The sequence below is a fragment of the Pan troglodytes genome, chromosome 8 (assembly GCF_028858775.2).
Source record: "Pan troglodytes isolate AG18354 chromosome 8, NHGRI_mPanTro3-v2.0_pri, whole genome shotgun sequence".
NCBI lineage: Eukaryota > Metazoa > Chordata > Mammalia > Primates > Hominidae > Pan > Pan troglodytes.
In genome coordinates this window covers 125,252,131-125,266,432 of record NC_072406.2, presented here as the reverse complement: position 1 = coordinate 125,266,432, position 14,302 = coordinate 125,252,131, and the positions used below count along the sequence as shown (strand labels likewise).

Sequence of the window (14,302 nt, the reverse complement as noted above, 5' to 3'; positions counted from 1 at the left end):
GGGGTCACAACCACTGCAATTAGTAAAAACAATCATCCCATGGTGTTTCCTACAACCCAAGAGAGGACTAGGCAGATCCTGTAGCCAACACAGAGCCCAGGAACACACACACTGCATAGCACACTTTCCCTGCCCTTGCTGGGGCCAGAGTCAGTTCATGCATCCTGCCAAAGGCTGACTTCCTCTGGCTGCTTTCAGGGATATTCCCATCATGCTCCTCTCAGGATGAAATAGGCTTCTAACTTCTACTGCACCATGGCACAAAGGAATAGTTTTGTTTTTCCTTCTTAACGGTAAAGGGCCTGCTGAAAGGCCTGGGAAGAATTAAATTCTGTTCCTCCACACCTACCCGCTGGTCTTCCCTAGAAGGCCACACCACTGATCACTGCTGAGGAGCCTGAGGAACCTAATCCGGAACATAAGGTCCTCTGGGTGTATCCTAAGAGCCTTGCCTCCTCTAGAAAGGAGACAAGCACCAAATCAACCTCATTGGTCCTGAGCTGGAACACTGGGACTGCAGCCTCCTCTCTCCACCCTGAAGAATGACTGTGAGCTGATCCAACCATCCACACTGGAAGCCCCTCCCTGCAGTTTAGCGATCCAGGAAGATGCTACCAGTCCCCAAAGCGGGCAGATTGGATGGTCCTGAGGCCCACCCTAGTCAAGTGGCAGGTCCTGTTCTCTTTGTCCGTATAGACGCACAACACAGCTCTACAGACTCCAATCCTAACGAAAATGATCCACCTACATAGTTATCCCGCGCGGACCAGCCGGGGTACAGTTGCATATGAAGCTGTCGCTCCTTCCGGGCCAGCTCGTAGTATTTCGCTTGCTCTTCTCTGGACAGTGCATGCCACTGGAGGGGACGTGGGGTACAGATAAGAAAGACATGAACAAAGAGAAAAGCATGAAAGAACATCACACATTACGCCAAGGTCAGGGAATAAATAATGCTGCTTTTTTGGGTGAGTCCGTCCAGAAATGGTATAATCTGTACATACTGACCGTTGGCTGGGTCCTGGCACTAACAGGAATGTTTAGACAAAACTTGATTTGTTATCTATGTCATTCTGTCATTTGCTCACTTGCTCGGGTAGGGGAAGAGTATGGCTGTGGCTGTTCTGAACGCCGAGTGCAGAATAACTAGTCCTGACTCAGTGAAGGCCATTCGAGGATTCAGAATGTGGCTGAAGGGCAAGAATTCTCCAAAGAAATGGGGACAGAGACATTCTGCCACCTGACCTGCTGCACTCTGGTCCCTCACCACCCGCCCCCAACTTCTCCCTAAGAAGGGCGTCACCTACCCTCCGCCCAAGGATCTGGTTGATGGCCGCGCTTTCTTTCAACGTGCACTCAGCTACGACCTTTGCTCTCATTTCCTTCATATACAACATGAATGCATTAAGAGGTTTCTTTATGTGGGGCTTCTTCTTTTCTTCTTCCTTTTTGGAGTCCTGATGCTTTCTGGAGATAGACAAAACAGACGCAACCCAATAAACAAGGTCGTGGTCCAACTTCCTCCATGGCAGGGAACGTATCTCCTTGTCTCATAACCCCCAAGCCTAGCAGTTTTGGATTAAAAAGCATGCTTTTAGTTCTTCTGCACCCCGGAAAATGGAACAAAAATAGCTTGGGGAGGGGTTGGGGGAAGAGAGGGATTTTGCAATCACTTCCTCAAGTTTCACAAATATACAATTTTCCCAAGCCAGAGGGGAAAGCACATGGTTGCTGTCTTCACCTCGGCAGGGTTTTCTCCTGCTTGCAGAACAAAGCTCCAAATGTTCAATGATGTGGTTAGGGGGCAGGGAAGTGGTTGCAAATCCCAGTGTATCCAAGTACACACACACAAAACAGTTCTGTTCTAACCCGCGGTGGTACAGTGAGATTCTGCCACTGTGCACTCTCTCTCTCTTTGTAAGGGAGTGAAGAGCCCACACAGGCTGGGTATTGGCTGCAGTCAAACCAAACGAGGCCAACCTTAGGCAGAAAGCCACCACCCAGCAGCTGCAACAGGCTTGCAGAACACTGCAGCTACAAAGAAGGTGAGAAAAACAGCAACACTTACGAACTATGGAGTGAGCCGACATCACTCTGGGACGATTCCTGTTTGACTGTTGGTGTGACTATGGCCGGATGCGGAATGCCCGTCGTGTGTAGCGTATGATGTGGTGGGACCATATGGGGAGGGAACCTAGAAGACAGAAAGCTGTGTAAATCGTCAGAATCAAAATGAATGAATGAGGAGGGATGTGTACACACAATTAAAAAGAAAAAAAAAAAAAAAACAGCACGTAACACTCACATGAAAGCAACCCAAGGCATACGAAACCTGTCAGCATTAATTAGCAATAAATTAAACATAATGATTCTCATAATGTCATTAAAGCCAATTCATTATTGCTACTGACATAAGACATTATGATTTTTAACATCTTTATCAAAAGACAAATTCAACTGACGTACTTGGGCGGAAAAGTGGGCTTGGACTACCTGCCAGAAATCGCACGTCCACTTGTTTTTTGAGGCATTATTAGTGGCATCTAAGAAGACAATTTCCTAAGTCCTAATCAGCTCTAAAATGAAAGGTGAAATCTTTTGTTGTATATTGACAGCTAAATAAAATATTAACGTGGTTGAAATATACATACATTTTTGACAATGCTGTGCAAGGCTCATTAGGCCTCATCCTGTTGATGAAGTGCAATACAATTTTTATTTTTCTTTTGTGCTGTGTCCCATCATTTGACAGGAATGGGAGAGAGTGAGGCAGGAAGACAGGGAAAATTCAAATAGTTCCTATTTGGTTCATATCATAAGTCATGGACATTTTAAATAAGTTTGTATCCCTTTATGGAAAGATGCAAAAAAGGAAAGGAAAGGTGCACACACACACAATAAACCTTTGATTCTGATTTGTATGCCCTTTCTCCTCTAAAATTTAGGATTCCTATATCACTTTTACTTCATATGTTGTCTAGGCATCATTAAGAAGTCTTCTAAATGATTATCAAAATTATAAATGAAAGATACAGTTTGTGTTTTCTCCTCTCATGCTGCTCATTTTTTGGACAGTTCTCTAAGACACATTTTAGGACCTGAATTGGCATTTCCCAACCAAGTACATTAGCCAGGACAGAAAGAGCTAATTTCAACCTACTCTTGGCCCATCTGCAGACTGACAACTGGATCAAACACCTTTCTCATTTTCTATTTTGCGTGGTGTCACCATGATTTGTACTGGGTTGGAAGACTCACCACTCTTCAAGCAACATATCCTACTATAGAAAAAATAGTGAGGGACAGAAAGGGCAGAATCCCAAAAGTAAACAATATGGCAGCCTCCTGCTCCAACCTGGCAAGGTGATTCAAGTGAGCAGATGGGAAGCTGTTCAGATGAAGATCATGGCAACTGTTGCTTTCTTAATAAGTCCAAACCAAAACAGTCCAATGTACCATCCAAGGAATAACAACCTGCTCTTTACAAAGCCAATTCTGGTGGGAACTAGAGGGCCTAATGAGGATCAATCACGACAATTCTTTCAAAATGATTCTGTATGTATTTACAGAGTTTTTTCCAGAAGCGGGCTAGAGATAGTTTCCATTCAGCCAAAATAAGGTAACAAACATTAATTTGAAAAATAATAAAATGATTAAAGTACTAACTGAATCTACACAGATCAACAGAGGAAGGAAAGTTAATGAACAATGCTGATTCTTGAAGAAGGCCCAAGCCACAGTAGACATTTCACTCAAAAATCCCACCCTGACGTGGCCTTTCCTGCCACTGCCTTTACAAATTTAAGCCAGTAGTGAAGACTGCATGACATGATTTTAAAAATAACAACAATACAAGTCCTTCGAATGTATCAAAAAAAAAAAAGAGAGAGAGAGAAGGAAAATGTAAGGAAAAAAACATGCTAATAACCTTCATCCCCTTCCCCTCAAAATAATGTGAAAAACAAAAAAAGCAAAAGCCCTTGGGAGACACTTGGGCTCCAAGTGACACCCTGTTCCTTCCCACTGCTCGAAGGCCTCAGAGGAAACAGAAGTTAAGAACATGTGTTCTTGGAAGCCCTTGGGTGAAGTGGTGGGTGGCAGCTTTTACTGTGAATTTTAAAGGCCTGACATTCCTCAAATACATATGTTCCCTTCCTGCAGAATGAGAATATGTGTACAGACGTGAGAGGGAGAGGGAGGAGGAGAGAGAAAAACACTGCGTGTGTGAGTGTGTGTGTGTACGTGTGTGTACATACACCAAATACCACGGGAAGACACCACAATCTGAGTACATTTTGGGGTGCAGACAAACTTCTAATGCAGCCATGAAGAAGGCACATTTCTAAGTTCCCATACCTACACGTATATTCCCATATCTGAAAAATGTTCAGCAAAGAAAGAGACCATGTGTGAACATGGATGTGGGCTGTATACACATACCTTCGCTTAAGAAATTCCTTTCTGCAGACAACTATTTCATGAAATGCAATAAACACCCTAAAAATTCTAAGCAGCTCATTATATACCCCCGTCTGCTTTCATGGCTCCAAGCCAGAATATAATGATGAACCTTAACTTGTTAAGAACAACTAATTTTTGTTTCTGGCTGTCTCAGGGGCTTCTCTCTTACTCACTCTCACTTTACTTCACTGTTGACACGTTTCTGTTAACCGGATGTCATCTGCCGGCCTTGATTTTATGCACAAGCAGTAGGATGCATTTTCCTGTGCAACAATCCTGCTTTGAGTTGCATTAGGTTTGTCATTATTCTCTCATTTTCCCCCTTGCACTTGTAACATTTCATCTCTTCCTGCCTTATTTTTTGTGAGCCACGGTGCACCCACATTATGGTTTATACATGATCTCGCTCCCTTTGAAGCCGGCAGATTTCAGAGCCGGCTCTCGTCAGGAGAAGAGCCTTGCACCAATTTAGCAGGCTGAGGGCCCGGAGCTCCAACATCTCAATCTAAAGGGGGTCACAGGGTGGCACAAGTGAGTGTCAGCAAGAGCTGTTTAATTGCCAATCTAGGCTTCTCCATGGTGTTTAAAGTATAATGACCCATCACTTAATTCTGAGAAGTCCTGGCCCCACTGCTGAATAGAATGAATATCAAAGGGTGTTCTGGAACAGGGCAAGCTGCCTACATTTGCTATAACTGCCATAAGTATAATAGACCTATACTTCTGTCACCCCATTACCACAATAATGTATTTAATTTGCTGTATACGCTTTTTAACTAGCTATCTTTCATTTGGCCTACCTGGGGAGTCGGCCGCCTCTCCCCACACCTTGAGGCCCTAACCTTTCTTCCTGACGTTCCCTGCCTTTCCTCCACCCCCATGCCCACCTATAAATCATCGACTAACCTCCTAATGATAATTCAATCGATCAGCTTAACCCCAATCCCTATCCTACAATTACTTTACCACTGTTAACCTCCAGAATGCACCAAATAAACAAACATGAAAAATAACCAGGTGTAATATACAAATGCTGGGAAGGTGGGAAGAAGAGCTGTGGACTATAAGCTGCTACACTAATAGAACGACATGTAGCCGTGGTCCCTGGGTGCTCTCCACCTGGGAGACCCCCTCCTCATTCCCATGCTTTGCGAGGCTGTGATGACACTATTTAATAAGTGTTACGCCTCCTCTTCTCTCTAGGCCAGAGAACACACGAGCGTTTTCCTACCTAACTAATACTGGCGTGGATTTTGAAATTTTGATGATATATTGCAGGTAGAAAATGGATCTCTTCAACTATGATATCCACGGCATAGTTACTGATGCTAGATATGCCACGGTTTGTTTTTCTTAATGAATGTAACTCTCTATCACTGCTAAAGTTACTGTTTTGTAAGTAGGAGAAGCAGCATCTTGACCTGTCTTTCCAGGACCTTCTCTGGTCTTGGCTTCCCATGTTGGCCACAGGGATTGGGGAAAGAAGCTGGGGACAGCACCCCTGCCATGTAACGCATGCTAATTTCATTATGTGCCATCATCAGAATGGGTTGGTGATTTCAGACCATCAGCAAAGTCTAAACCTCCACCGATTTAATTAACTTGACTGAAAATCAGATGAACAGAAAATAAAACTATCATTAGAAACAATTAGCGACTAAAACATACTGCTGCCAACCAGTTTGTAAATAAACTAGCAGTCACTGAAAAATTAGCCAGAATTAATCAGAGGGAGGAAAAGAAGAACATGGGGATAGGAATGTATCTTGTAAATATGTTTCTATGCTGAAATATAAATATATATGAATGTACAGCACACACACACATGATTTTTTTTTTAACTTTCAAAGACCTAGAGCTGCACAGACCACTATGATATGCACCAGCCATGTGTGGCTATTGAATATTTGAAATGTGGCCAGTCTAAACTGAGAAGTGCTGTGCGTATAAGATACACATCAGATTTTGTACCAAAGCTCAGCACAAAAAAGAACATAACATCTTATTAATAGTTGTTGTCCAGGAATAGCATGTTAAAATGATAATATTTTGGCTATATTGCATTGAATAAAAACATGTCATTAAAAATAACTTTATCTTTTTTTAAAAAAAAAAACAAACCTTTTTTAAAAACACGGCTACTACGAAATTTAAAATTCCCTCTGTGGCTCACACTATATTTCTATTGGACAGTGCTACCTTCGAGGGGAGGAGGCGGATGCTTTCTTGTTGACTTGCAATCAGAGTCTGAGCTTTGAGAACACCAGTAATCTTTTTTCGAACTCTTCTTGGTATAATAATAAAACTGCCTTCACCGCTACCTTTCTTGCTGAGGACAGGACAACAGAGAAATGGCATTTTTAAAAGCTTCTGTCCTGTTTCTCCCTTGCCTTCTTAATTCATTAAAATACATTGTTCAACTGAGTGACTCAAAAATTTTACCCAGAAAGACATCACTTACCTTGGAATTTCAGGGCAATTTTTCAGGATTTTCTGGGAGTACAGCCTAATGCCACATTGGCTTTACACTAATAGAACTACATGTAGCTGTGGTCCCTGGGTGGCTTGGTGGCCATCTAGAGAACTTCCTGAGAAGTCACACATGGCCTTGGATGAAGGCCCCGGTTTTTGGAACTCACCTGGACATGGAAGCATTGACGGTCAGAGCTGTGGGGTAGGGGTGTCTGAATCCTCCTGTTGTGATTGGGTACACTGGTTGACCTTGCCTACAAAGAAGGGGTACAAAGTAAGAGACTTGAAACAAGGCTGGGGGTGGGGACAAGAAAAAGAAGAAAAGGGAAAAGTTCTCTCTGCACAGTAAGCTTTATTCTCATTTGATCAGAACAAAAATCTTGGGGATTGTACAGGAAGGATCAAAGGGAAGAAACACAGAACAATTTGAATGCCATAAATCTGATAGGAATGGCTAATTAAATTTTATAACCTCTGCTTATGTCAATAGAGACCCTCTCCCCAAGCTGAAACTAGGTGTTTTGTTGTAATAATTAAAGGCGAAGTCTCGCTTGCTTTAATGGAGCCATCACACTAATTGAGGGCTACACATCCAAAGGAAAACAATAATGAATGTAAATTTATACCAAAATAAAGTACAGTGAATCAAAGGACTTCAGTTGCGCTTTGGGCCTCTTTCGGTATTTAGATCTCGGTGAGAAAACATTAAATTAACAGAGCTTAATTTGTAGCCTTTTGTCAAATTAACAAGTGTTGACAAGAGTTACCGGGGGGAGAGTCCCCAAGAAGAATTGTGGGTAACCAATAGACAATCACACCTCATTACAATAATTAAAAAATACAGCAACATGCAAAATAGCATCCTCATGAAAGACACACAACTTTTTCTGACAGAGGGTTGTCTGAGTTGGCTATTCCTTTTTATCTAGCCTTCAAATATCTCCCCATCAGCCGAATGGGGCAAATGATCACTGAGAACTATTCGAGGGTTGGCCCCATCTATTTAGAAGAAATGGGTCACAAGCTCATGTTCATGTCTACCGTCCCAATAAAAATAAGAAGAGACAAAGAAACAGAAACTATACCCAGGGTTGGTATTTGGTACAGCTACTACATAATGCAATCTGTTTTTTATTTAAAAAAAAAAAAAAAACAGCATAGAATCTATCTAACTAGAGAAATACGGGTAGAATTGTGGGGTAAGCCACTCCAAAATTTTATCTTCCTTAAGGCTTTGAAAGGTCATCTTCCCTAAGACTCAGACCTGAGTTTTACCAGGATTTATTCCTTTTAGCATTCAATGTATTGTCCTGTGTTGTTCAGAGTACAGATCACTGGTAAGGAGAAATATATCCACAGAAACAATCACGAAACACATATTACACACATGCTCATGCAAAAATACACATACACACAACCCGCCACAGTATGCTAATGCATCAAAGGCCTTTCTACTCTGAATTTAAAACACGGTTTTTTTAAGTTGCAAAAGATAGTCAAATAATCTGGGCACTGCCAGGAACTAGGATTGATGCTTACGAAGGCCCCACATGCTGCAGTGACGGTTCCAAATACCCCATTCCCACCGTTCACAGTTAGGTAAAACATTCAACGTGCAAAGACTCTCAGAGAGATGCTGATTCAGTCCCATGGAGCTTCTCAACAGACAAAACTTTCCACTGTTGTTGTCAACTTTGGGAGTAATGTTCAGGATGAGGTGGGGGGTCCTGGAATCGTACAAGAACATGCCCTAATCCCAACCCTGGATTTCAAAACAAGGCCGTTCTTGTTCCTGCTTCTGTGCCCCAAAATATGTAACACCTAAAATGGAGGACTTGACAGCCTCAACTCAATGACATGACTGCAGTTTGGGCAGCCAACAGCAGAAGGGTCATGATCAGCTTCATTGGGTGGAAGTTCCAGTAGTTTTCTGCAATTCCCAAAGGAACTGCAGGGCACCTCTGTCCACAGAGCCTCTGGGGACCATGGTCTCGGAATGCTAAGTGCCAGTAACATAAGCCACCTGAATGGCTATGGATTTGCCTGTATTCCCACAGGACACCTCAGCAACACCTTTTCTGTGCCCTCCCGCAGCCCCCTCCCCAACCCTGGCTTCTAACACACACACATACACACACACACATACACACACAGAATAAATAATAAACATGCCCATGTAAGAAACAAAAAGGAAATTAAAAAATGGAACTCCTTACTGTGGTACTAACCATCCTAGCGGATGGGGGATTTGTCCTACGGTGCCAGGCGATAGTGGGTAATACGGGGATATATCTGGAGGGTGCGGAGGCCGTGGGATTCCTGAGGGAAGAAGCAGCATTTTAGGTACAAAGGAGGGAGAGAAGGAAAGAGCAATCCATTAGGGGATGGGAACAGGGAAAGGAGGAAGAGACGCATCTCTTCTGGAATCCTAGCACAAGGTTCATTCATGATTATAAATCCTGAGTTGTTGGTAGGTTTCATCTCATTTTCCCTCAGCCTCAGTTTGAAAAATTAGTTTATCTCCTTCTAAATGGACTGGTATACTGGGTAGACTCAGGATATGCCATCTTGCGTATTTGTGCCTCATGTGACTGGTGTGATTGTTTCAAGTTTAAAAGAAACAACATCAAAAAGGCTCGGCACCTGGTGGAGAATGAAGCAATGGTAATCCCTGTTGCTCTTACAACTCTGGCCCTTCGCCCTGCGGAGTTTCATGCCTTACCTGCACAAGAGCTACTCCTCTGATTTCTAACACACTTTTTGAGCTGTGGCATTTGAAAAGTTACTACCCTTGCCTTTTTTCAAAAACGGTGACTCCTCTAAAATGTCTCTGTCTCTATTTGGATGAGCTGGAGAAACTGATCAAATGCCATCTGGCATCTTATCTAAGGCAGAGTCAGAGCTGAACAGACAAGGAGGTGTTGGAGGCTTGTGTACTCCATTCTGGAACTTCATCCGCTAGAGGACAGAGTCGTCTGTGGGGATTAAGCCCACCTGCTGAATGGGCACCTCGTGCGTCGCAGGGGCTAAGAGCTTCACAAGGCACACGTGAGTGGATTCTGCAAGTACGTGCCACCGCACACCTGCCAGTTCCACAGGAGCACATCCTGTAGTCCACTCTGACAGAGAGGAACTGATGTATGCCGTTGAAGTGGGAGGCAAAAGGCACAATACCACAGAATTAAAACAGAGTAATGGAGGGAACGGGCTGCATGTTCGTGGATGAAAACGACTTCATTTTTTAAAAAATTCATTCAGGAAGCTTTTAATCTGTAAATTAAGTCTCCCTAGGTGACATTTTCATGCAGACATTGCTTTCTCTCTATTACAAAAACCAAACAGATTAGCTGGGCTTGGACCCTACATCGAGCCATTTGCACACTTGAAAGAATGTTCGCAGAGGAAAAGTAAACAGTCCACAGACGTTAATCATATGTTTTACGATAACCATTTAAAAGCTATTCCCTGTACTACCATTATTTAAATGAGACGTTGACGCTGCCAATCACTGGTGGAGCCTGGGGCCGGCTGGAGGAGGCCACCAGGCATCCAAGCGCCAGGCTCAGTCCTGCACCAGCACAAAGGGGCTCAGAGACCAGTAAAACCCAGCTCATGTGTGGCTTCGTTCAGGGGCAGTGAAGGCCGCCTAACCAGGCAGCCTACCTACCCCAACACTACCAATCCCCTCTAACAAAGTGATGTGCAATCACCAGTTTAAACCCATCCTTCCAATTACTGAGCTGGGAAGGGGAGATCCTACCAACACACTGGGTAGCCTGAAAGACACACACTAACCTTACCTGTTCTCCCAAGACCACCCCACCAGGCTGCTGGGGCTGCCTGCCTGATTTAGATCTTGTTGGAGGAGAGCTACAAGTAACCCCACCTTCCCTCCCTCTCCCCTTTGGGAAAAAAGCAGTCAATGAACAACTGGGATAAAAAGGGGATGCTGGGCTGGGTGTGGTGGCTCATGCCTGTAATCCCAGCACTTTGGGAGGCCGAGGTGGTCAGGAGTTCGAGACCAGCCTGGCCAGCATGGTGAAAACCTGTCTCTCCTAAAAATACAAAAATTAGCCGGGTATGGTGGCACATGCCTGTAGTCCCAGCTACTTGGGAGGCTCAGGCAGGAGAATTGTTTAAAACTGGGAGGCAGAGGTTGCAGGGAGCCAAAATTGTGCCACGGCACTCCAGCCTGGATGACAGAGCAAGACTCTGTTTAAAAACAACAACAACAACAACAACAAAAAGACGTTGAAAAGCATGGCAACTTTTCTCAGACACCCATTGGTTGTTCTACGAAGAAACGAAGAAACGAAGCAACCTGCCTGGACTTCAGTATTCATATCGGTAAAATGGGTTCAACAATACCTAGAATTTTGTAGGGGAAAAAGAACCTAAATAAATTAGCAAAGAAAATGCAGAATCCAGTGATGTGGCTTTTTGAGGCTGTACCAACAAGTCATTGTCAAGTAGTGACTGGAGCCTCTTAGCCAGTGAGGGAGCCGAGGCTTGGAAAGCCATGCTGTCTCATCTTCCCAGGAAGCTGAGGAGGAACCCAAGAAATGCCTTCAATATGATTCCTGCATCCATGTCTGCCTGAGGCTCTTAGAGTTAAAAGCCACTCCTGAAACATATTGAGGACTCATAGCCAGGTTCCCAAGACAGCCCCTTCAGGGGTACTGGAAGCCATAAAGAGATCTTTAACACTGCAAATGAACTTCTCCAAAGGGAGTGGAAAACCATTGCCACACCAGGCCTCAACCACCCCAAAGAGCTTCCTTTTCAACACCCAGAAAAGCAACAGGGGCCCCCCCCCACCACCGTTCCCCCCAAGTCCCCTACTGCTCCACCCCTGGGGTTCCTGTGGAGGCCTCAAAGGTTCCCCCAGAACCCCAGGACCAGCGCTCTACCTTGGCTCCGTAGCCCACAGCCTACCTGTTTTGGGGTCTACGTCGGCTGGTAAGTGTGGAGGTGGGTTTCCTGGCGTGAAGTGTTCATTGCTGTACGTGATAAGAGGCGTGAGGGGGTGGACATGGTGAGGGTGCTGCACCACTGGCACTTTGTTCGACTGTGGGGAGGAGAACAGAGAAAGACACCGTCAAGCCGGTTCCAGCAGCCCAGGACTTCAGAGCACCGGGCCCGTGGGTTCCCTTGGCCACAGCCTCTCACCTGGATTTTCTAAGATGCACTCAACTCTGCCCATCCCATACTCCCCCCAGTCCATGTGAAAATAATAGATAGTTGTAAGACAGCTCTCTGGGTGGGTCTGCTTTAGTTTTTATTTCCCCACTAAGCCTGGCTTTTAAAATACCTTCTCAATCCCTACCCCATTATGGAGCCCAAGAGTCTGCACTTTTCCCATTGGCAGGTGAGTCAGAAGTGGGGACTTCAATCTCCCATGCCTACTGCGTTTCCGCATGTTGTGGGGACCTCCTACCCCAAGGCCCCACCTCCAGGAGGCAGGCAGGCTGCACAGGGGACCATCTAGGAAAACCACCACTTACAAGAAACCGGCAGGGCCCAAATCCCACCCAGCCAGCCTCCTTAGCCACCCCCCCGACAGCTCCTATCCCCTCCCTGCCCTTAGAAACAGCGGGCATGCTACAATCCTTCACAGACAGCATGGATGCAAAACCCCACTCATGGTTTGGGTGGGAGTGTGAACTTTACCAGAAAGCTCTAAACTGCCTGGCAAGCACCTGCATATTTTATGCAGATTACAGCAGCCCTGATTCATTAGGAATTTCATTAGAAAGTCATCCGGGAACGCTAATACATTAACTGGATGATGATGAATTGGGCTAATAAAAGGTATGCATTTTAGAAATGGGCAGTTCTAAAAAACAAAGTACAGGCATTTTTGTGTTTGGGAAGGGTGGGTCAGTGGAGAGAAGCAGAGGGCTGGGTGGGGGGAAGAAAAGCATTTTTTAAATGTTTCTAGTTGCCATGCCCAGGCTTTCCCAAATTATTCTCCTCCTCTTTCCCCCACCTCCCGCTCAGTCCACCCCTCCCCACTCCACTACTCTGTGCTATAACTTAGCCCAGCAAGATCACAAAGAAAAAATTAAGCTGAAACAAGCGAACTACTGGGCCATTTACTGAGAGTAATCCAATTGCAAAAAACCCTATTCCCCATAGAGGATTTTCACTAAAATCCTACAACAGGGACATTTAACCAGATTAGGTACCAGCGAAGATAAAGAGGCAAGTATTAGATGATGAATGGATTAGAGTCAAGTTTCATTTCAGAACGTGTCTTCATTTCCTTTTATTACTTTTAGGAAGGCACAACTTGCATTAACATCAAGGAAAAGGAATTGCATTAAAAGAAAAGAAGGAAGGTTCTAGTGCTGCCCACTAGCGCCTGTTGAGCTCAGGGATCACTAAGCAGTTAGTTCTCTTTACTATTTCTCTTCTTGTCCTTTTTTTTTTTTTTTTTAAATGGGTGAGGAAGGAATGTAATATAAGAACAGCATTTCTTACCACAGGTAATTGAGGGGAAAGCGTCTTTTAAAAAGTGCTTTTAACTTTTTTGTGGTTATGTGTGGAAAGAAAAATAAGGCCTTCTCTCTAGATGCCCCAGAAAAAAACTACAGAAAAAGAAATCAACGTTTCCAACAGCCTGGTTTACCAATTCCTATGTATAACTGGACTCTTTGAGAAAGGGGCTAGCAGGTTGCTTACAGGAGCTTTGTGTTATGTGCTACCAATTTTGCATCAAAGCAAGTAAGTTAAAAGCCACCAAAGCAGATGGAGCTTTGGAAATCAGCAACATTTCCATAAAAGGGGCAGCCATGAAGGGCGGGGCAGCCATGAAGGGCTGGGCAGGCCATGGCCAGGGTGAAGGGCTGCTGCCCACAGCCAGTGCTGGCACCTCAAGGACAGGCACTAAGGATTCCTTAAGAGGAAGATTTGCTCAGGACAACTTGAGAAATAAGGAACAAGGAAGCTCCCACTGTGTGCTGAGGTGGAGAAGGAAAAGGGAAAAGGAGAGGAAGGGAGGGAAAGAGACAGACACGGACAAAGTGGAGACCGTTAGGAGGCAAGGCAAATGACTGTTGCTGCCTTCCAGAAGTTTTCTCTTTGGTTGGAAAGATACATCCCCGCTGACATGAAAGAAAGCAGACCAGCTCCAGACAGTTTAAAGTGAGTGTGGAAAAACACCAGGGCCAGTGGGGAGAACCACCCATAGCCCAGAGAAGGGAAGATGATTACTAAGGGGTGGAAGGACTGATCAAGTGCCACGGGAGCAGGACCACCATCAGCCAGGAGAAGCAGCACATGGGAGGAGAAAGGGCTAGTGGTGGGCATCAGAACCAGCAGCAGTCAGCATCTCCCAGGATGCTTTTCACTCATTCAGATTCCCCAATCC

At 44.6% G+C, this 14,302-nt stretch overlaps 1 protein-coding gene across 48 annotated transcripts in view; it reads right to left on the bottom strand.

The window, feature by feature from the left end:
* Positions 1-14,302, bottom strand: part of TCF7L2 (transcription factor 7 like 2) — a 217,948-nt gene that overhangs the window by 14,615 nt on the left and 189,031 nt on the right. For 21 of the 48 annotated variants that reach the window (XM_016919362.4, XM_016919341.4, XM_054659905.2 and 18 more), the window contains 6 exons: positions 11,866-11,998; positions 9,147-9,249; positions 7,098-7,184; positions 2,066-2,206; positions 1,305-1,464; positions 749-856 (listed from right to left, as the gene is read on the bottom strand). In XM_016919362.4, the coding sequence (XP_016774851.1) occupies positions 749-856; positions 1,305-1,464; positions 2,066-2,206; positions 7,098-7,184; positions 9,147-9,249; positions 11,866-11,998 (732 nt within the window). The remainder of the gene's footprint in view (positions 1-748; positions 857-1,304; positions 1,465-2,065; positions 2,207-7,097; positions 7,185-9,146; positions 9,250-11,865; positions 11,999-14,302) is intronic. The other 27 variants (XM_063781181.1, XM_063781182.1, XM_016919342.4 and 24 more) reach the window with 3 other exon arrangements.